Source organism: Scleropages formosus, chromosome 4 (genome assembly GCF_900964775.1).
Source record: "Scleropages formosus chromosome 4, fSclFor1.1, whole genome shotgun sequence".
NCBI lineage: Eukaryota > Metazoa > Chordata > Actinopteri > Osteoglossiformes > Osteoglossidae > Scleropages > Scleropages formosus.
In genome coordinates this window covers 25,168,216-25,190,843 of record NC_041809.1, presented here as the reverse complement: position 1 = coordinate 25,190,843, position 22,628 = coordinate 25,168,216, and the positions used below count along the sequence as shown (strand labels likewise).

Genomic DNA, 22,628 nt, shown 5'->3' with positions numbered 1-22,628 from the left:
TGGGTGCCATAATATAGGCACTGACGCGAACCATTTCGTCAACTCCCAGAAGGCGTGCTAGGCCTGGTCACCTTACGCTGTGATGGGTCTCTTTACCTGCAGTGAGGGCCGTGAGGGGGCGGCAATGGAGCTGAATCCCCTGATGAATCTCCTGTAGAAATTAGCAAAACCCAGGAACCATTGCAGAGCCTTCACATTTCTTGGCTGAGGCCATTAAGTCACCACCCGGACTTTTTCAGGGTCCATGGCTACTCCTTCATCCCTCAGGATGTAGCCCAGAACCGACACCCGCAGCTGGTGGAGCAAACACTTTTCTCCCTTGAAATAAATGTGGTTTTGCAGGAACCGTGTTAACACTGTCCTCACCAGTCATACATGTTGTTCCCTGGTCCTGGAGAAGATCGAGATGTTGTCCAGGTACACCAAGATGCAGTCATCCACCAGGTCCCCTAGGATGTGGTTAACGAATGCCTGGAATAACAAAGGCGCGTTAGGTAACCTGAAAGGCATCACCAAATATTAGTAATGGCTAAGAGTGGTGCTAAAAGTGGTATTCCACTTGTCCCCTTCCTTGATTCGAATCAGAATGTAACTAGGTTTGCTTGAGACTTTCATGCCTGCAGCTATGTCTCCTTTTCTCAATGTATTGCCTAAATTGTACTTTTGCTGAGATGTGTGTCGCTTTGGACGAAAGCGTCTGCTAAATGAATAAATGTAAATGTAAATGTACTGTTGCAAAGGCTAACCTTCTAAATGAGTCTAATTTACACAATCAGGAACTCAACAGATGAATTTTGGGCACTTTAATGTGTCTGCAACTCTAATCTCTTTGACTTTTAAATTTCATATTTAGCAGAGCCACTGAGCAGACACTTGTTTATTTTTGTGTTCTAACATCATAACTTATTTGCACAGAATCCATACTGTCCAGGGCCAAATTAAAGTTAAGCAACTAGCAATAACTGAATCTCACTGTGTATATGTTCTGGACAGGGGATAGGGGAAAAGTCAAGAATGTGCCACAGCTATAATTATGTAAACTTCACTTGATATTCAGTTTGTATGCAGTGTGTTGAAAAAGACATTATTTGATAGAATACTGAGTATACATCATGGTGTTAGTTTGCTGTGCTATTAATGTGCCGTCAGTTTCAATGTAATCTCCCCCAGAAGATACACATTTGCCCCAACATTTCTGCCACTTTCAGAAGCAATGGTAAAAGTCTTCAGGAGTAATTTGACAAAGCTCTGTCTCCACATTCTGGAGGCTTTGAATACTATCAAACCTTTCATTTGGTTTCTTTAAAAATTTAACTTAACTTTTTCTGTTAGAAATTTCTGAATTTATGAAAGACAGCAGTATGGGAAGAAAACACTGCCAACCATTTCTCAAAGCTTGTGGCGGAAAAAAAATTACTGTAACACTGCACACATATCTCTGTTTTGATATATTTTTAAATAGACTACATTGTAGATGTGGGGTGTGGTGGCACAGTGGGTTGGACCGGGTCCTGCTCTTTAGTAGGTCTGGGGTTTGAGTCCCGCTAGGGGTACCTTGTGACGGACTGGTGTCCTGTCCTGGGTGTGTCCTCTGGCCTTACGCCCCCTGTTGCCGGGTAGGCTCCGGTTCCCCGTGACCCCATATGGGACAAGCGGTTCAGAAAGTGTGTGTGTGTACATTGTAGATGAATAAGATTATATTAGATTTTTAATGGATGGCTACAATGAATTCTCCAGGTACTGGGCTGAAATGAGGAGCAGCAGGAGGACATTATGTATTGTCTGTATTAATTTTTAGCATCCTGATAACTGCAATTATAAATACAGGGAGTTTTTCTTTCTACATGTTGTCACTGGTTAGAGCCATAGTGTGCCGTAGCCATTCACACTAAGACTAATTTGACTGCTTTGACTCATACTGCAAAAGCTGCCAAGGACCAGTGTTACCTATTGTACTACCGACTTCAAACGAAATATCAGATATTACAGGAAGCAAGCTTTTACATTTCGTTTACAAATAAACATTATTGTGCAGTAACATACAAGCAAATAACATTATATTTTCCCATAGTTTAGAAAATTTCTTTAGACTGAAACAAAAAAAAAAAATTCCGATGATATCATAATAGGGGGTGCGGTGGCGCAGTGGGTTGGACCGCAGTCCTGCTCTCCAGTGGGTCTGGGGTTCAAGTCCCGCTTGGGGTGCCTTGCGACGGCCTGGCGTCCCGTCCTGGGTGTGTCCCCTCCCCCTCTGGCCTTACGCCCTGTGTTACCGGGTTGGCTCCGGTTCCCCGTGACCCCGTAAGGGACAAGCGGTTCTGAAAATGTGTGTGTGTGTGTGATATCATAATAAAATATATCAAAATCTTAAAACTGAGCACAAAAAAACCAGTTATCACGGCTCAGAGGATGTGGTAGTATATGATCAGTGTTTGGAGCATTTGCAGCACCACCAGCCTTTGTTGATATTATGTGACTGTGGGATTTTTACAAAATCTGAACTATACTGTACATCTGAGCCTCATGACAAAATTGCATCCATTATGGGTTTCTTTTTTATACTTCAAAGTTTCACTTATTTAAACATGTTCAGTGTGCAGAATATGATGCAGTAAAAAAGCTTCAATAAAAAGGTAGAAATGTTCTCATTTTCACTGCACTGGCAAATCAGTATTTCATTTATTTTTTAAAAGCTTCACGTATCCTTTTATCATTTACAATACAAAAAAATAAAGCTTCATAAGAGCGTTCCACACATTTTTTAAACAGCTTGCTGTACAGCCCGACTCCCGTTGTTGTTCCCTTTCAGTCACAACATTTGCCATAATCTCATACACCTGAGTTTTGTCAAATGAAGATATGCTATTGCTACCTCCTATATAATTTTCCTACATTTTCTGCAGCGTAACACAAAGCACAGTTCGATTTTTTGATACCACTGTTGTTATTGGTACACATTACTCAGGTAGTTGCTTACAGAATTGAGGGAATATGCCACTGTCAACTATTTTCCACACCACTGAGAACTGATGATGAAAACATGTAAATAATGTAAATTTACACAACTGTCTGGATATCAAGAGAGAAGTTGGGCTGAAACAAATGTGCTTTGAGGCACTTTTTAAGTGCTGTAAGAGATTGTTTGGAAGGAGAGACAGTTATATCACCCCGTTTAATTTTATTGCTTCGATTGCACCAAAAATGAAAGAAAGCAAACTTTGATACTTGGGATCAGATTTTGTCTTTTTGAAACTAGTAGCTCTACACAGTAAGCATAAGTGTGCAATAATAATAAGAAGACACATTTGTGTCAAGGAATAATCAGACTAAACTATAAACACAATGAAGATGAAATGAAAACTGATTCTTGATTCAGTAATCCAATGATTGTAGTAATGTTATTCTACAAAATATACACACACACACACACACACACACATTTTCAGAACCGCTTGTCCCATATGGGGTCGCGGGGAACCGGAGCCTACCCGGCAACACAGGGCGTAAGGCCGGAGGGGGAGGGGACACACCCAGGACGGGACGCCAGTCCGTCGCAAGGCACCCCAAGTGGGACTCGAACCCCAGACCCACTGGAGAGCAGGACCTGGTCCAACCCACCGTGCCACCGCACCCCCCTACAAAATATATTTGATCTAAAATATAAAATTCTTAAAAGTAACCCAGAACAATCTTATCCATTTGTATTACACACTTTTGAATAAAATAGTTTCTTTACCTTACTTTTAAGTTCCTTTGTTTGCAGTGCGTAAATAAATGGGTTCAGATTTGCTGGGACAACATGGCACAAAATAGCCATCAACTTTCGATAGCCTGAGTAGATCTGGATACGGTGAAAGATAATGGTGAGAAAGCCAGACCACAGCATGATCATGTAGAGTACTAAGTGGGTGGAACAAGTTTGAAGTGCTTTGCTGTTCAGTTCTTTGCTTTTCTTGGTGAAACAAACGGTGACTATTTTAAAATAGGTGATGCCTACACTAAGTAATGAAGAACTAACGAGCAATGCTGTGTAAGAAAGACCAAAAATGTTGTTGATGGACACATCTTGGCATGAAAGCTTGAACAAAGATGCATTGTCACAGTACATATTCATGAGAAATGACCGGCATCTAGTCAATCGAATGGTGAGCCCAAGCAAGATTGACACCATGAGCAATGCTGAGCCCCAAGCACCTGCTGACAACTTCACCACCATGCTGGTGGTCATGATGGAGGAATATCTCAGAGGGTTACATATGGCCACATACCTGTCAAATGCCATGATCATCAATATTGTGTGAGCCGCTGCAGAGAATGTATGATTACAGAATGCCTGAATGACACACTCAACATAACTAATATATCTCTCAGACGAGAGAAGGTCGATCATTAATCGAGGCAGAAGGTTTGTGTTTTCCATAATATCATTGAACGACAGGTTACAGAACAACAGGTACATGGGCTGCTGTAGACTCTTTTCCATGGCGATGAGGACCATGAGTCCTGTGTTAGTGAACATGAGGATTAGATAGGTGAAAAGCAGACTGAAAAACACTGAGTAAACAAACTGAGGTGCAAGGTCAACACCCTCCAGCTGTAGCATGTAGCCAATGTCTGATCCATTGTCCATGTGTATCTTCTAATGGAAAAAGACACATGCAAGAAAATATAAACTCAATGAATAATTTAATTAAGATGTAAATTCATGTTTTCACCAAAAGTCTTATTCTTAATTAAATGTATCTACTATTGTGTTTTAGTATTTTTTTTGTCTAGAGAAAGAAACTTTAGACTTTTAACTGAAAAATATGGTCTGGAAGTACGGGTATTTACAGAGAAAAGTCTAACTTAAAAAACATTTACGTTGCTTCATACCACTTGCTTTTGAATTTGTCTCACTATTAAAATTATGCACAGTCATTATTGTCCTACTAAGAAAGCACTCCCTTACCAGTGAGAGAAGCACATTGATGTTAACAAACACAAGTGCTGTCCACAAGAGTTCCGGCAAATCATTTCACTTTCTGTCCCTTTTAAAGGGTTTTTATTTTTCCCAATGACTTCAATGATGGAAGTGTTCAATATGTTTTACTGATGTTTTGATTTGGTATTTTGATTTGTTCTTTGAAACACTAGCAATCATGATGTTTTTGATTATGTGCTCTGAAAGCCACAAATAGAGTGTATAGCTTCACAAAGGCAAACAAAAGTCAAACAATATCTGATTTCTTTGAAATTGTAATACTGTTTATATAATTGTTATTACTAGAAGCACATATGCACCTCCAAGAGGTCCTTAGCAATTACTCTGCCTTTTTAATTTTTCATATGTTTTTTTCTGTTGTGATTACGTTGGACGATAGTGGCTGCTGTGAGGTAAAAAAAAATACACTTCCTTACCACTAAGCCAGATATGTCAATGTCAACCAAACAGCAAGCTTGTCCACTGAAAGTTCCAATCTTTTTGCCTGAGCACCTCCTCTTTTTATCTGATTCCCTTTTTCTCTTGGTGATTCGAGCAATGTATCTCTGCTATTTCTTTTACGGGCAACTATGTTTTGTGTAAATTTCTGTTACGAATGTGTTGCATCATTATGATATTGATGTTATGCTCTGTAACTCCTTTAATAATACATTTTTGCCACACAGGGGAGACAGAACACACAATAACTCATAGTAAACACGCACACATCATCTCAATGCCAGGGAGCACCTCCCATACACCGATCAGGTACAACATTAAAACCACTGACAGGTGAAGTGAATAAAATTTATTATCGCATTACAGTGGCATCTGTCAAGGGGTGGGCTATATTAGGTAGAACGTGAACAATCAGTTCTTGAGTTTGATGTGTTGGGAGCAGGAAAAGTGGGCCAGCATAATGATCTTTGTGACTTTGCCAAGGGCCGAATTGTGATGGCTAGATGACTGGGTCAGAGTATTACATTTATTTATTTAAAATCATGAAGCAGATGCTTTTCTCCAAAGTGACTTCCAATGAACTCTATGCAATGTTATCAGTCCACACACTTTATTCACCAAGGTGACTTACACTGCTAGATAAACTACTTACAATGGGTCACTCATCCATACATCAATGCAGCACACTCTCTCTCACTTACACGCTATGGGTGAAACTGAACAGCATGTTGTTGGGAGGAAACCAGAGCACCTAGAGGAAACCCACACAAACACAGGGAGAACATGCAAACTCCCCAAAAACTGAGCAGGGATCGAGCCCATGTTTTCTTGCACCACCCAAGCACTGTGAGACAGCAGCGGTACTCGTTGTGCCACCGTACCAGAGCATCTACAAAACGACAGGTCTTGTTGGGTGTTCCTGGTATGCAGTGGTTAGTACCTACCAAAAGCGGGAAGCAATGGCAGCAGGATCCACTATGGGAAGAAAGCAAGCTGGCAGAGTGTGCTGTTAACTTGAAAGAGGGTAATATATATTTAAATAAGTCTACCAGATTTGTTGTGGGATTTGTACATGGCTGGTCATTGAGCCATTCTTCAATATAAACTATATTTTTGAGACTGAGCTGGTAGTGATGGAAATGCGAGGCTTGCATGACAAACAGACAGTTCTGTTTGCAAATTCGTTCTTGCTTAAGCATGCATTGTAGGAATCAAGTGGTAAGATCATATCCTTGGTGTGTGTGTACTTCTGTCCCCCTCCACATCCTTGTCTGTTATCTCATTTTAGTTAGATATTTTACCTCCTGTTGCCTCCTTAATAGTGATAACCTTTTCTGACCCCCCTAAAACAGCCAGAGTTCCTGTAAGGCATTTTGAGCAACATTTACATTTATTCATTCAGTAGACACTTTTCTCCAAAGCGATGTACATCTCACAGAAAAATATAATGAGTGTATTTCATCGACAGAAAAAGAGACTTAGATGCAGATCCTGATTCTAAAGCACAGCTAATTTGTAACATTCCATAAAATGAACCAATGTACATCACACGAGCAGCTGCTTAAAGGTTTATCCATTAATCGACAATTTCTAATCACAAAATTGCAACAAACATTTACGTTTCTTTTTTAGTAATACGTTACTTGTTAGCGTATCCTGTAAAGGTCAAAAATGTATGTCAGCGATTGTACAGAGGTGACACTGTATGTGCCATATTTGCAAGTCTCTTGTACATTTTAAAAAACTGTAGCTTAGGGTTTCCTAACCCAGGCCATGGATCTCTTTAAGAATCTAATGGTAGCTAAGGAACCATCAAAGAAAAACGTCCGTAATAAATTTTCAGAAAGTATTTCAACAAATGTATTTCACTGAAATGTAAATAACTCAGGGGGGGGGGGCGCGGTGGTGCAGTGGGTTGGACTGGGTCTGCCTCTCTGGTGGGTCTGGGGTTCGAGTCTCGCTTGGGGTGCCTTGCGGCAGACTGGCGTCCCGTCCTGGGTGTGTCCCCTCCCCCTCCGGCCTTATGCCCTGAGTTACCGGGTAGGCTCCGGTTCCCCGCGACCCCGTATGGGACAAGCGGTTCAGAAGGTGTGTGTGTGTGTAACAAACTCAGCATAGAATTATAGATAATAATGGCATAGTAATATTTTTATTTAACTTTTAACTATTATTTGGTTGTACAGTGTTTCAAAGGAAATTTGAACTAAATGTTCTTTTGCAAAGTAGAACGACTGCATGAAGAAATAAACAAATTTTATAGTATAATTTTTAAAAGAACACTAGGCTATTAATAAAATTGAAAACAATGAACATGTTGCAGTAATTTCAGCGATTATATAACAAATTCTGTTTACTTAAAAAAACTCTGAAAACTAAAAAGTAACCAATATAATCTTACCTAGACTTGTTAGATACTTTTGAATGAAGCATTTTCTTTACCTTACTTTTCAGTTCTTTAGTCTGCAGTGCATAAATAACAGGGTTCAGATTTGCAGGGACAACATGAAACAAAATAGCCATCATTTTTCGATAGCCTGAGTACATTTGGATGCGGTGAAATACAAAGGTGAGAAAGACAGACCACACCATGATCATGTAGAGCACTAAGTGGCTAGAACAAGTCTGAATTGCTTTGTTGTTCAGCTCTTTGCTTTTCTTGGCAAAACAAATGGTGAATATCTTATAATATGTTCCGATTGTAATTACTAAAGATAAACTGTATATGAACACTGTGTAAGCAAGACCATAAATGTTGTTGATGGACACATCCTGGCATGAAAGCTTGAACAGAGATGCGTTGTCACAATAAGCATTCACAATGACCGACCGGCATCTAGTCAGTCGAATGGTGAGTCCCAGCAGGATGGACACCATAAACAAGGAAAAGGCCCAAGCAGATGCTGACAGCTTCACCACCATGCTGGTGGTCATGATTGAGGTATATCTCAGAGGGTTACATATGGCCACATATCTGTCGAAAGCCATGACCATTAGTATTACATGTGCAGCTGCAATAAATGTGTGAGAACAGAAAGCCTGAGTGACACACTCAACATAGCCAATGTATTTTTCAGTTGAGAAAAGGTCCATCATTATTCTAGGTAGAATGTTAGTGTTTCCCATAATATCATTGAAAGACAGATTACAAAATAAGAGGTACATGGGCTGATGAAGACTCCGTTCCACTGCAATTAGAATAATAAGTCCTGTATTGGTGATCATGGTGATAATGTAAGTAACAAGCAGAATGAAAAACACTGGGTAAACAAACTGAGGAGCAAGGTCAACACCCTCCAGTTGTAGGATGTTGAGAGCGAATGTTGTGTTGTCCATGTCTATCCTTTAATGGAAAAGAAAAAGACATGGATGAGTGTGTTGTTATTAAATTCTCACATCTATATAATACATAATTTATTGAAATTTCAATCGAAGTCTAACTCTTAAAAATGTAATTGCTCCTCAAAAAAGCTAGGAAACAAAACATGCATTGGAAATGAAAAATGTTCACAGTTTTTTATGACAGTAAAAATTTTATAGCTTTCATTTAAAAAACTGTGCACAGATTATTCAAACTATGGAAAAAAAAACATTAATTTTGACATTTATCTGATGGTTTATCTGACAGTTTTCACCAAAAGAACTTAAAATGTTAATCTACCTAATCGACCCATTTGTTCAGCTGGGTAATTTTGACTGGAGTAATTTAGGGTAAGTACCTTTCTCAGACATACTACAGCTGAATGTGAGATTCAAATGTGAAACTGCGGGGTCCAAAAGCAGCAGGTCTAACCACTACGCTACTGAAATTGTACCCCTATCTTTAAACCTTTCATTACAGTCATTGTGCATATAAATCACAGCATGTCCTCTATAAACTACTGTACCATTTTTTTTCTTTTTTGTACTGAATGATAGTATCAGCAAACTGAAACTGCCTTGGAGTGGAAACACACTCTCTCTTACCAGTGAGTGAAATATCCTGAGCTTGACCTTAAACACGAATCCTGTCCACTGCAATTCTACCAGATCTGTTCAGCTCCTCCTCTTTTATCTGGTTTCCATTTTCCCTTAGTGACTTGAGTGATGTAAGTGTTTGTGTCATGGCAAACACAGGAAACAAGGCTGACGGACTCAAATACTGGTGCGTTTATTTCTATAACACAAGAGTCTGATTCACAATTACAGTCATAGAGGTCTTGGAGTGTGGGCAAGGAGTGCGTTTTTTAAGGTTGCGGTTCCACGGCCAAGTGCGTATGACCAGTCACTTAGTCACAGTGTGGTCATCAAGCGCGTGGTCCGGCACAGTGACAGTACCCCCCCTCTACGGGTGGCTCCTGCTACCCAAAGCTAGGAGGGAGGACGCCCCTGGGATGGGGCGCAGGCCAGTCTGGATGATCCCTGTGGAAATCCGTGACAAGAACAGGGTCCAAAATTTTACGTGCAGTAACCCAACATTGTTCCTCCGACCCATAGCCCTCCTAATCCATCAAGTACTGTAGGCCTCCTTGCCACCGATGGGAGTCCAGAAGCACCCGGATGGTATAGGTAGGGCCCCCATGTACCTGAACCAATGGGGTTGGAGCAACGTCACTTGGGGCCTGGAGAAGAGAAGTTCCACAGGGCTGGAGCAGGGACATGTGGAAGGTGGAATGGACACGTAAGCGCAGGGGTAACTGGAGCTTGTAAGAGACAGGTGTGACCTGGCAGAGGACCTTAAAGGGTCTGATGAAGCAAGGGCTGTTTCTTGGATGGGAGACAAAATTTCAGGTCCCAAGTGGACAACCACACGTTCTGCCCTGGCTGGAAGGAAAGGGTGCGTTGATACCGGTCGCCCTGTTGTTTTTCTCGGTGGGTGCTCTGCTGAAGGTGTCTCCTGGGGGCATGCCACGTCTCCGCACTAGCCTGGTACCAGATGTTGACTACGGGTGCATTCCTTCGTGTGGGACACCAAGGAAACAGAGCTGGTTGGGAACCCAAGACACATTAGAACGGCAACATACCTGTGGAGAAATGGGTCAGGGCGTTGTAGGTGTACTTAGCCTAAGGCAGGTACCTGGCCCACTGATGCTGCCTATGGGCACAATCACTACGGAGGAACCAACTGATGTCCTGCTGCAACTGTTGTCTGCCTGTTGGATTGGGAGTGGTAACTGGAGGTGAGGCTTACCGAGACCCCCATCTTCTTTCAGAAAGCCTTCCGAACCCGCTAGGTGAACAGTCCAACACAATGTCCTCAGTTTGGCTGAATAAGTGAAATACCAGCTGGAACAGTACCTCTGCTGTCACCAGGGCTGTGGGTAGTCAGAGCAGGGGGATCAGGCCACAGGCCTTGGAAAACTAGTCAACTAAGTTTTGTCTTGTGGTCTTTAATTCTGTTGAGGGAAGGTCCACCAAGAAGTCCACTGCCACATGTGATCAGGGTCGTGAGGGCACCGATAGTGGTTCCCGAAACCCAGTGGGTTTCTGGGTTGGGGTCCTGGCCTGGGAGCAGGTTGCGCAGGCCTCCACGTACTCCCGGATGTCCTTTTACATGGAGAGCCACCAGAACCTCCCCTGGAGGAGGGAAAGCATTCAGCTGATGCCAGGGTGTCCTGCTGTGGGTGAGTCATGGGTCCACTACAGGAGTGCTGGTAACAGTCTCCCTGGCACGTACTCCTTACCGTCGGGTGTATTGGGCGAGCCAAGCTCGGCTGTCTGTGTGACCTGGAGATCACGGAAAAAGTGTTAGTGCACCGTAGCTACAACACAGTTCTTGGGCAGGATCGGTTTGGGGTTGTCGGTTGTAGGATTGCTGGCATATAAGTGCAAAAGGGCATCTGCCTTCGTGTTCTTAGTGCCCGGCCGATATCATACAGTGAACTGAAATATGGTGAAGAACAGGGCCCATTGGGTCTGACATGGGTTTAAGTGGTGTGCTTTTTGGAGGTACTCTAGGTTGTGGTGGTCGGTCAATCCTAGGAATGGGTGTGAGGCCCCCTCCAACCAATGTCTCTGTTCCTCCAGGGCTAGTTTCATAGCCAACAGCTCTCGGTTTCCAATGTCGTAGTTCCACTCGGCAGGCGACAACTTCCGTGAGGAGTACGGCGCAAGGATACAGCTCTTGTGGATCACATTACCTCTGGGAGAACACGGCCTCTACCCCCACCGGGGAGGCATCCACCTCCAGTACGAAAGGCAATGTGGGGTCTGGGTGCCATAATATAGGCACTGACGCGAACCATTTCGTCAACTCCCAGAAGGCGTGCTAGGCCTGGTCACCTTACGCTGTGATGGGTCTCTTTACCTGCAGTGAGGGCCGTGAGGGGGCGGCAATGGAGCTGAATCCCCTGATGAATCTCCTGTAGAAATTAGCAAAACCCAGGAACCATTGCAGAGCCTTCACATTTCTTGGCTGAGGCCATTAAGTCACCACCCGGACTTTTTCAGGGTCCATGGCTACTCCTTCATCCCTCAGGATGTAGCCCAGAACCGACACCCGCAGCTGGTGGAGCAAACACTTTTCTCCCTTGAAATAAATGTGGTTTTGCAGGAACCGTGTTAACACTGTCCTCACCAGTCATACATGTTGTTCCCTGGTCCTGGAGAAGATCGAGATGTTGTCCAGGTACACCAAGATGCAGTCATCCACCAGGTCCCCTAGGATGTGGTTAACGAATGCCTGGAATAACAAAGGCGCGTTAGGTAACCTGAAAGGCATCACCAAATATTAGTAATGGCTAAGAGTGGTGCTAAAAGTGGTATTCCACTTGTCCCCTTCCTTGATTCGAATCAGAATGTAACTAGGTTTGCTTGAGACTTTCATGCCTGCAGCTATGTCTCCTTTTCTCAATGTATTGCCTAAATTGTACTTTTGCTGAGATGTGTGTCGCTTTGGACGAAAGCGTCTGCTAAATGAATAAATGTAAATGTAAATGTACTGTTGCAAAGGCTAACCTTCTAAATGAGTCTAATTTACACAATCAGGAACTCAACAGATGAATTTTGGGCACTTTAATGTGTCTGCAACTCTAATCTCTTTGACTTTTAAATTTCATATTTAGCAGAGCCACTGAGCAGACACTTGTTTATTTTTGTGTTCTAACATCATAACTTATTTGCACAGAATCCATACTGTCCAGGGCCAAATTAAAGTTAAGCAACTAGCAATAACTGAATCTCACTGTGTATATGTTCTGGACAGGGGATAGGGGAAAAGTCAAGAATGTGCCACAGCTATAATTATGTAAACTTCACTTGATATTCAGTTTGTATGCAGTGTGTTGAAAAAGACATTATTTGATAGAATACTGAGTATACATCATGGTGTTAGTTTGCTGTGCTATTAATGTGCCGTCAGTTTCAATGTAATCTCCCCCAGAAGATACACATTTGCCCCAACATTTCTGCCACTTTCAGAAGCAATGGTAAAAGTCTTCAGGAGTAATTTGACAAAGCTCTGTCTCCACATTCTGGAGGCTTTGAATACTATCAAACCTTTCATTTGGTTTCTTTAAAAATTTAACTTAACTTTTTCTGTTAGAAATTTCTGAATTTATGAAAGACAGCAGTATGGGAAGAAAACACTGCCAACCATTTCTCAAAGCTTGTGGCGGAAAAAAAATTACTGTAACACTGCACACATATCTCTGTTTTGATATATTTTTAAATAGACTACATTGTAGATGTGGGGTGTGGTGGCACAGTGGGTTGGACCGGGTCCTGCTCTTTAGTAGGTCTGGGGTTTGAGTCCCGCTAGGGGTACCTTGTGACGGACTGGTGTCCTGTCCTGGGTGTGTCCTCTGGCCTTACGCCCCCTGTTGCCGGGTAGGCTCCGGTTCCCCGTGACCCCATATGGGACAAGCGGTTCAGAAAGTGTGTGTGTGTACATTGTAGATGAATAAGATTATATTAGATTTTTAATGGATGGCTACAATGAATTCTCCAGGTACTGGGCTGAAATGAGGAGCAGCAGGAGGACATTATGTATTGTCTGTATTAATTTTTAGCATCCTGATAACTGCAATTATAAATACAGGGAGTTTTTCTTTCTACATGTTGTCACTGGTTAGAGCCATAGTGTGCCGTAGCCATTCACACTAAGACTAATTTGACTGCTTTGACTCATACTGCAAAAGCTGCCAAGGACCAGTGTTACCTATTGTACTACCGACTTCAAACGAAATATCAGATATTACAGGAAGCAAGCTTTTACATTTCGTTTACAAATAAACATTATTGTGCAGTAACATACAAGCAAATAACATTATATTTTCCCATAGTTTAGAAAATTTCTTTAGACTGAAACAAAAAAAAAAAAATTCCGATGATATCATAATAGGGGGTGCGGTGGCGCAGTGGGTTGGACCGCAGTCCTGCTCTCCAGTGGGTCTGGGGTTCAAGTCCCGCTTGGGGTGCCTTGCGACGGCCTGGCGTCCCGTCCTGGGTGTGTCCCCTCCCCCTCTGGCCTTACGCCCTGTGTTACCGGGTTGGCTCCGGTTCCCCGTGACCCCGTAAGGGACAAGCGGTTCTGAAAATGTGTGTGTGTGTGTGATATCATAATAAAATATATCAAAATCTTAAAACTGAGCACAAAAAAACCAGTTATCACGGCTCAGAGGATGTGGTAGTATATGATCAGTGTTTGGAGCATTTGCAGCACCACCAGCCTTTGTTGATATTATGTGACTGTGGGATTTTTACAAAATCTGAACTATACTGTACATCTGAGCCTCATGACAAAATTGCATCCATTATGGGTTTCTTTTTATACTTCAAAGTTTCACTTATTTAAACATGTTCAGTGTGCAGAATATGATGCAGTAAAAAAGCTTCAATAAAAAGGTAGAAATGTTCTCATTTTCACTGCACTGGCAAATCAGTATTTCATTTATTTTTTAAAAGCTTCACGTATCCTTTTATCATTTACAATACAAAAAAATAAAGCTTCATAAGAGCGTTCCACACATTTTTTAAACAGCTTGCTGTACAGCCCGACTCCCGTTGTTGTTCCCTTTCAGTCACAACATTTGCCATAATCTCATACACCTGAGTTTTGTCAAATGAAGATATGCTATTGCTACCTCCTATATAATTTTCCTACATTTTCTGCAGCGTAACACAAAGCACAGTTCGATTTTTTGATACCACTGTTGTTATTGGTACACATTACTCAGGTAGTTGCTTACAGAATTGAGGGAATATGCCACTGTCAACTATTTTCCACACCACTGAGAACTGATGATGAAAACATGTAAATAATGTAAATTTACACAACTGTCTGGATATCAAGAGAGAAGTTGGGCTGAAACAAATGTGCTTTGAGGCACTTTTTAAGTGCTGTAAGAGATTGTTTGGAAGGAGAGACAGTTATATCACCCCGTTTAATTTTATTGCTTCGATTGCACCAAAAAATGAAAGAAAGCAAACTTTGATACTTGGGATCAGATTTTGTCTTTTTGAAACTAGTAGCTCTACACAGTAAGCATAAGTGTGCAATAATAATAAGAAGACACATTTGTGTCAAGGAATAATCAGACTAAACTATAAACACAATGAAGATGAAATGAAAACTGATTCTTGATTCAGTAATCCAATGATTGTAGTAATGTTATTCTACAAAATATACACACACACACACACACACACATTTTCAGAACCGCTTGTCCCATATGGGGTCGCGGGGAACCGGAGCCTACCCGGCAACACAGGGCGTAAGGCCGGAGGGGGAGGGGACACACCCAGGACGGGACGCCAGTCCGTCGCAAGGCACCCCAAGTGGGACTCGAACCCCAGACCCACTGGAGAGCAGGACCTGGTCCAACCCACCGTGCCACCGCACCCCCCTACAAAATATATTTGATCTAAAATATAAAATTCTTAAAAGTAACCCAGAACAATCTTATCCATTTGTATTACACACTTTTGAATAAAATAGTTTCTTTACCTTACTTTTAAGTTCCTTTGTTTGCAGTGCGTAAATAAATGGGTTCAGATTTGCTGGGACAACATGGCACAAAATAGCCATCAACTTTCGATAGCCTGAGTAGATCTGGATACGGTGAAAGATAATGGTGAGAAAGCCAGACCACAGCATGATCATGTAGAGTACTAAGTGGGTGGAACAAGTTTGAAGTGCTTTGCTGTTCAGTTCTTTGCTTTTCTTGGTGAAACAAACGGTGACTATTTTAAAATAGGTGATGCCTACACTAAGTAATGAAGAACTAACGAGCAATGCTGTGTAAGAAAGACCAAAAATGTTGTTGATGGACACATCTTGGCATGAAAGCTTGAACAAAGATGCATTGTCACAGTACATATTCATGAGAAATGACCGGCATCTAGTCAATCGAATGGTGAGCCCAAGCAAGATTGACACCATGAGCAATGCTGAGCCCCAAGCACCTGCTGACAACTTCACCACCATGCTGGTGGTCATGATGGAGGAATATCTCAGAGGGTTACATATGGCCACATACCTGTCAAATGCCATGATCATCAATATTGTGTGAGCCGCTGCAGAGAATGTATGATTACAGAATGCCTGAATGACACACTCAACATAACTAATATATCTCTCAGACGAGAGAAGGTCGATCATTAATCGAGGCAGAAGGTTTGTGTTTTCCATAATATCATTGAACGACAGGTTACAGAACAACAGGTACATGGGCTGCTGTAGACTCTTTTCCATGGCGATGAGGACCATGAGTCCTGTGTTAGTGAACATGAGGATTAGATAGGTGAAAAGCAGACTGAAAAACACTGAGTAAACAAACTGAGGTGCAAGGTCAACACCCTCCAGCTGTAGCATGTAGCCAATGTCTGATCCATTGTCCATGTGTATCTTCTAATGGAAAAAGACACATGCAAGAAAATATAAACTCAATGAATAATTTAATTAAGATGTAAATTCATGTTTTCACCAAAAGTCTTATTCTTAATTAAATGTATCTACTATTGTGTTTTAGTATTTTTTTTGTCTAGAGAAAGAAACTTTAGACTTTTAACTGAAAAATATGGTCTGGAAGTACGGGTATTTACAGAGAAAAGTCTAACTTAAAAAACATTTACGTTGCTTCATACCACTTGCTTTTGAATTTGTCTCACTATTAAAATTATGCACAGTCATTATTGTCCTACTAAGAAAGCACTCCCTTACCAGTGAGAGAAGCACATTGATGTTAACAAACACAAGTGCTGTCCACAAGAGTTCCGGCAAATCATTTCACTTTCTGTCCCTTTTAAAGGGTTTTTATTTTTCCCAATGACTTCAATGATGGAAGTGTTCAATATGTTTTACTGATGTTTTGATTTGGTATTTTGATTTGTTCTTTGAAACACTAGCAATCATGATGTTTTTGATTATGTGCTCTGAAAGCCACAAATAGAGTGTATAGCTTCACAAAGGCAAACAAAAGTCAAACAATATCTGATTTCTTTGAAATTGTAATACTGTTTATATAATTGTTATTACTAGAAGCACATATGCACCTCCAAGAGGTCCTTAGCAATTACTCTGCCTTTTTAATTTTTCATATGTTTTTTTCTGTTGTGATTACGTTGGACGATAGTGGCTGCTGTGAGGTAAAAAAAAATACACTTCCTTACCACTAAGCCAGATATGTCAATGTCAACCAAACAGCAAGCTTGTCCACTGAAAGTTCCAATCTTTTTGCCTGAGCACCTCCTCTTTTTATCTGATTCCCTTTTTCTCTTGGTGATTCGAGCAATGTATCTCTGCTATTTCTTTTACGGGCAACTATGTTTTGTGTAAATTTCTGTTACGAATGTGTTGCATCATTATGATATTGATGTTATGCTCTGTAACTCCTTTAATAATACATTTTTGCCACACAGGGGAGACAGAACACACAATAACTCATAGTAAACACGCACACATCATCTCAATGCCAGGGAGCACCTCCCATACACCGATCAGGTACAACATTAAAACCACTGACAGGTGAAGTGAATAAAATTTATTATCGCATTACAGTGGCATCTGTCAAGGGGTGGGCTATATTAGGTAGAACGTGAACAATCAGTTCTTGAGTTTGATGTGTTGGGAGCAGGAAAAGTGGGCCAGCATAATGATCTTTGTGACTTTGCCAAGGGCCGAATTGTGATGGCTAGATGACTGGGTCAGAGTATTACATTTATTTATTTAAAATCATGAAGCAGATGCTTTTCTCCAAAGTGACTTCCAATGAACTCTATGCAATGTTATCAGTCCACACACTTTATTCACCAAGGTGACTTACACTGCTAGATAAACTACTTACAATGGGTCACTCATCCATACATCAATGCAGCACACTCTCTCTCACTTACACGCTATGGGTGAAACTGAACAGCATGTTGTTGGGAGGAAACCAGAGCACCTAGAGGAAACCCACACAAACACAGGGAGAACATGCAAACTCCCCAAAAACTGAGCAGGGATCGAGCCCATGTTTTCTTGCACCACCCAAGCACTGTGAGACAGCAGCGGTACTCGTTGTGCCACCGTACCAGAGCATCTACAAAACGACAGGTCTTGTTGGGTGTTCCTGGTATGCAGTGGTTAGTACCTACCAAAAGCGGGAAGCAATGGCAGCAGGATCCACTATGGGAAGAAAGCAAGCTGGCAGAGTGTGCTGTTAACTTGAAAGAGGGTAATATATATTTAAATAAGTCTACCAGATTTGTTGTGGGATTTGTACATGGCTGGTCATTGAGCCATTCTTCAATATAAACTATATTTTTGAGACTGAGCTGGTAGTGATGGAAATGCGAGGCTTGCATGACAAACAGACAGTTCTGTTTGCAAATTCGTTCTTGCTTAAGCATGCATTGTAGGAATCAAGTGGTAAGATCATATCCTTGGTGTGTGTGTACTTCTGTCCCCCTCCACATCCTTGTCTGTTATCTCATTTTAGTTAGATATTTTACCTCCTGTTGCCTCCTTAATAGTGATAACCTTTTCTGACCCCCCTAAAACAGCCAGAGTTCCTGTAAGGCATTTTGAGCAACATTTACATTTATTCATTCAGTAGACACTTTTCTCCAAAGCGATGTACATCTCACAGAAAAATATAATGAGTGTATTTCATCGACAGAAAAAGAGACTTAGATGCAGATCCTGATTCTAAAGCACAGCTAATTTGTAACATTCCATAAAATGAACCAATGTACATCACACGAGCAGCTGCTTAAAGGTTTATCCATTAATCGACAATTTCTAATCACAAAATTGCAACAAACATTTACGTTTCTTTTTTAGTAATACGTTACTTGTTAGCGTATCCTGTAAAGGTCAAAAATGTATGTCAGCGATTGTACAGAGGTGACACTGTATGTGCCATATTTGCAAGTCTCTTGTACATTTTAAAAAACTGTAGCTTAGGGTTTCCTAACCCAGGCCATGGATCTCTTTAAGAATCTAATGGTAGCTAAGGAACCATCAAAGAAAAACGTCCGTAATAAATTTTCAGAAAGTATTTCAACAAATGTATTTCACTGAAATGTAAATAACTCAGGGGGGGGGGGCGCGGTGGTGCAGTGGGTTGGACTGGGTCTGCCTCTCTGGTGGGTCTGGGGTTCGAGTCTCGCTTGGGGTGCCTTGCGGCAGACTGGCGTCCCGTCCTGGGTGTGTCCCCTCCCCCTCCGGCCTTATGCCCTGAGTTACCGGGTAGGCTCCGGTTCCCCGCGACCCCGTATGGGACAAGCGGTTCAGAAGGTGTGTGTGTGTGTAACAAACTCAGCATAGAATTATAGATAATAATGGCATAGTAATATTTTTATTTAACTTTTAACTATTATTTGGTTGTACAGTGTTTCAAAGGAAATTTGAACTAAATGTTCTTTTGCAAAGTAGAACGACTGCATGAAGAAATAAACAAATTTTATAGTATAATTTTTAAAAGAACACTAGGCTATTAATAAAATTGAAAACAATGAACATGTTGCAGTAATTTCAGCGATTATATAACAAATTCTGTTTACTTAAAAAAACTCTGAAAACTAAAAAGTAACCAATATAATCTTACCTAGACTTGTTAGATACTTTTGAATGAAGCATTTTCTTTACCTTACTTTTCAGTTCTTTAGTCTGCAGTGCATAAATAACAGGGTTCAGATTTGCAGGGACAACATGAAACAAAATAGCCATCATTTTTCGATAGCCTGAGTACATTTGGATGCGGTGAAATACAAAGGTGAGAAAGACAGACCACACCATGATCATGTAGAGCACTAAGTGGCTAGAACAAGTCTGAATTGCTTTGTTGTTCAGCTCTTTGCTTTTCTTGGCAAAACAAATGGTGAATATCTTATAATATGTTCCGATTGTAATTACTAAAGATAAACTGTATATGAACACTGTGTAAGCAAGACCATAAATGTTGTTGATGGACACATCCTGGCATGAAAGCTTGAACAGAGATGCGTTGTCACAATAAGCATTCACAATGACCGACCGGCATCTAGTCAGTCGAATGGTGAGTCCCAGCAGGATGGACACCATAAACAAGGAAAAGGCCCAAGCAGATGCTGACAGCTTCACCACCATGCTGGTGGTCATGATTGAGGTATATCTCAGAGGGTTACATATGGCCACATATCTGTCGAAAGCCATGACCATTAGTATTACATGTGCAGCTGCAATAAATGTGTGAGAACAGAAAGCCTGAGTGACACACTCAACATAGCCAATGTATTTTTCAGTTGAGAAAAGGTCCATCATTATTCTAGGTAGAATGTTAGTGTTTCCCATAATATCATTGAAAGACAGATTACAAAATAAGAGGTACATGGGCTGATGAAGACTCCGTTCCACTGCAATTAGAATAATAAGTCCTGTATTGGTGATCATGGTGATAATGTAAGTAACAAGCAGAATGAAAAACACTGGGTAAACAAACTGAGGAGCAAGGTCAACACCCTCCAGTTGTAGGATGTTGAGAGCGAATGTTGTGTTGTCCATGTCTATCCTTTAATGGAAAAGAAAAAGACATGGATGAGTGTGTTGTTATTAAATTCTCACATCTATATAATACATAATTTATTGAAATTTCAATCGAAGTCTAACTCTTAAAAATGTAATTGCTCCTCAAAAAAGCTAGGAAACAAAACATGCATTGGAAATGAAAAATGTTCACAGTTTTTTATGACAGTAAAAATTTTATAGCTTTCATTTAAAAAACTGTGCACAGATTATTCAAACTATGGAAAAAAAAACATTAATTTTGACATTTATCTGATGGTTTATCTGACAGTTTTCACCAAAAGAACTTAAAATGTTAATCTACCTAATCGACCCATTTGTTCAGCTGGGTAATTTTGACTGGAGTAATTTAGGGTAAGTACCTTTCTCAGACATACTACAGCTGAATGTGAGATTCAAATGTGAAACTGCGGGGTCCAAAAGCAGCAGGTCTAACCACTACGCTACTGAAATTGTACCCCTATCTTTAAACCTTTCATTACAGTCATTGTGCATATAAATCACAGCATGTCCTCTATAAACTACTGTACCATTTTTTTTCTTTTTTGTACTGAATGATAGTATCAGCAAACTGAAACTGCCTTGGAGTGGAAACACACTCTCTCTTACCAGTGAGTGAAATATCCTGAGCTTGACCTTAAACACGAATCCCGTCCACTGCAATTCTACCAGATCTGTTCAGCTCCTCCTCTTTTATCTGGTTTCCATTTTCCCTTAGTGACTTGAGTGATGTAAGTGTTTGTGTCATGGCAAACACAGGAAACAAGGCTGACGGACTCAAATACTGGTGCGTTTATTTCTATAACACAAGAGTCTGATTCACAATTACAGTCATAGAGGTCTTGGAGTGTGGGCAAGGAGTGCGTTTTTTAAGGTTGCGGTTCCACGGCCAAGTGCGTATGACCAGTCACTTAGTCACAGTGTGGTCATCAAGCGCGTGGTCCGGCACAGTGACAGTACCCCCCCTCTACGGGTGGCTCCTGCTACCCAAAGCTAGGAGGGAGGACGCCCCTGGGATGGGGCGCAGGCCGGTCTGGATGATCCCTGTAGAAATCCGTGACAAGAACAGGGTCCAAAATTTCACGTGCAGTAACCCAACATTGTTCCTCCGACCCATAGCCCTCCTAATCCATCAAGTACTGTAGGCCTCCTTGCCACCGATGGGAGTCCAGAAGCACCCGGATGGTATAGGTAGGGCCCCCATGTACCTGAACCAATGGGGTTGGAGCAACGTCACTTGGGGCCTGGAGAAGAGAAGTTCCACAGGGCTGGAGCAGGGACATGTGGAAGGTGGGATGGACACGTAAGCGCAGGGGTAACTGGAGCTTGTAAGAGACAGGTGTGACCTGGCAGAGGACCTTAAAGGGTCTGATGAAGCAAGGGCTGTTTCTTGGATGGGAGACAAAATTTCAGGTCCCAAGTGGACAACCACACGTTCTGCCCTGGCTGGAAGGAAAGGGTGCGTTGATACCGGTCGCCCTGTTGTTTTTCTCGGTGGGTGCTCCGCTGAAGGTGTTTCCTGGGGGCATGCCACGTCTCCGCACTAGCCTGGTACCAGATGTTGACTACGGGTGCATTCCTTCGTGTGGGACACCAAGGAAACAGAGCTGGTTGGGAACCCAAGACACATTAGAACGGCAACATACCTGTGGAGAAATGGGTCAGGGCGTTGTAGGTGTACTTAGCCTAAGGCAGGTACCTGGCCCACTGATGCTGCCTATGGGCACAATCACTACGGAGGAACCAACTGATGTCCTGCTGCAACTGTTGTCTGCCTGTTGGATTGGGAGTGGTAACTGGAGGTGAGGCTTACCGAGACCCCCATCTTCTTTCAGAAAGCCTTCCGAACCCGCTAGGTGAACAGTCCAACACAATGTCCTCAGTTTGGCTGAAAAAGTGAAATACCAGCTGGAACAGTACCTCTGCTGTCACCAGGGCTGTGGGTAGTCAGAGCAGGGGGATCGGGCCACAGGCCTTGGAAAACTAGTCAACTAAGTTTAGTATTGTAGTCTTTAATTCTGTTGAGGGAAGGTCCACCAAGAAGTCCACTGCCACATGTGATCAGGGTCGTGAGGGCACCGATAGTGGTTCCCGAAACCCAGTGGGTTTCTGGGTTGGGGTCCTGGCCTGGGAGCAGGTTGCGCAGGCCTCCACGTACTCCCGGATGTCCTTTTACATGGAGAGCCACCAGAACCTCCCCTGGAGGAGGGAAAGCATTCAGCTGATGCCAGGGTGTCCTGCTGT

The 22,628-nt window shown here is 41.9% G+C and overlaps 4 protein-coding genes across 4 annotated transcripts; all 4 read right to left on the bottom strand.

Annotated features, from left to right (window-relative positions):
* Window positions 1-213: 213 nt before the first annotated feature.
* Window positions 214-4,630, bottom strand: LOC108921228 (olfactory receptor 4Q2-like). The gene is made up of 3 exons (XM_029251103.1): window positions 3,713-4,630; window positions 376-471; window positions 214-294 (listed from the first exon to the last, which is right to left on the bottom strand). Exons 1-3 carry the CDS (start codon window positions 4,628-4,630, stop codon window positions 214-216), a joined length of 1,095 nt encoding a protein of 364 aa, XP_029106936.1.
* A 3,186-nt stretch (window positions 4,631-7,816) lies between these two features.
* Window positions 7,817-8,755, bottom strand: LOC114910412 (olfactory receptor 52D1-like). Its single transcript, XM_029251102.1, has one exon. It carries the CDS (start codon window positions 8,753-8,755, stop codon window positions 7,817-7,819), a length of 939 nt encoding a protein of 312 aa, XP_029106935.1.
* A 3,067-nt stretch (window positions 8,756-11,822) lies between these two features.
* On the bottom strand, window positions 11,823-16,238 carry LOC114910411 (olfactory receptor 4Q2-like). The gene is made up of 3 exons (XM_029251101.1): window positions 15,321-16,238; window positions 11,985-12,080; window positions 11,823-11,903 (listed from the first exon to the last, which is right to left on the bottom strand). Exons 1-3 carry the CDS (start codon window positions 16,236-16,238, stop codon window positions 11,823-11,825), a joined length of 1,095 nt encoding a protein of 364 aa, XP_029106934.1.
* Window positions 16,239-19,424: 3,186 nt separating this feature from the next.
* LOC114910410 (olfactory receptor 52D1-like) lies at window positions 19,425-20,363 on the bottom strand. Its single transcript, XM_029251100.1, has one exon. It carries the CDS (start codon window positions 20,361-20,363, stop codon window positions 19,425-19,427), a length of 939 nt encoding a protein of 312 aa, XP_029106933.1.
* Between the last annotated feature and the right edge of the window lie 2,265 nt (window positions 20,364-22,628).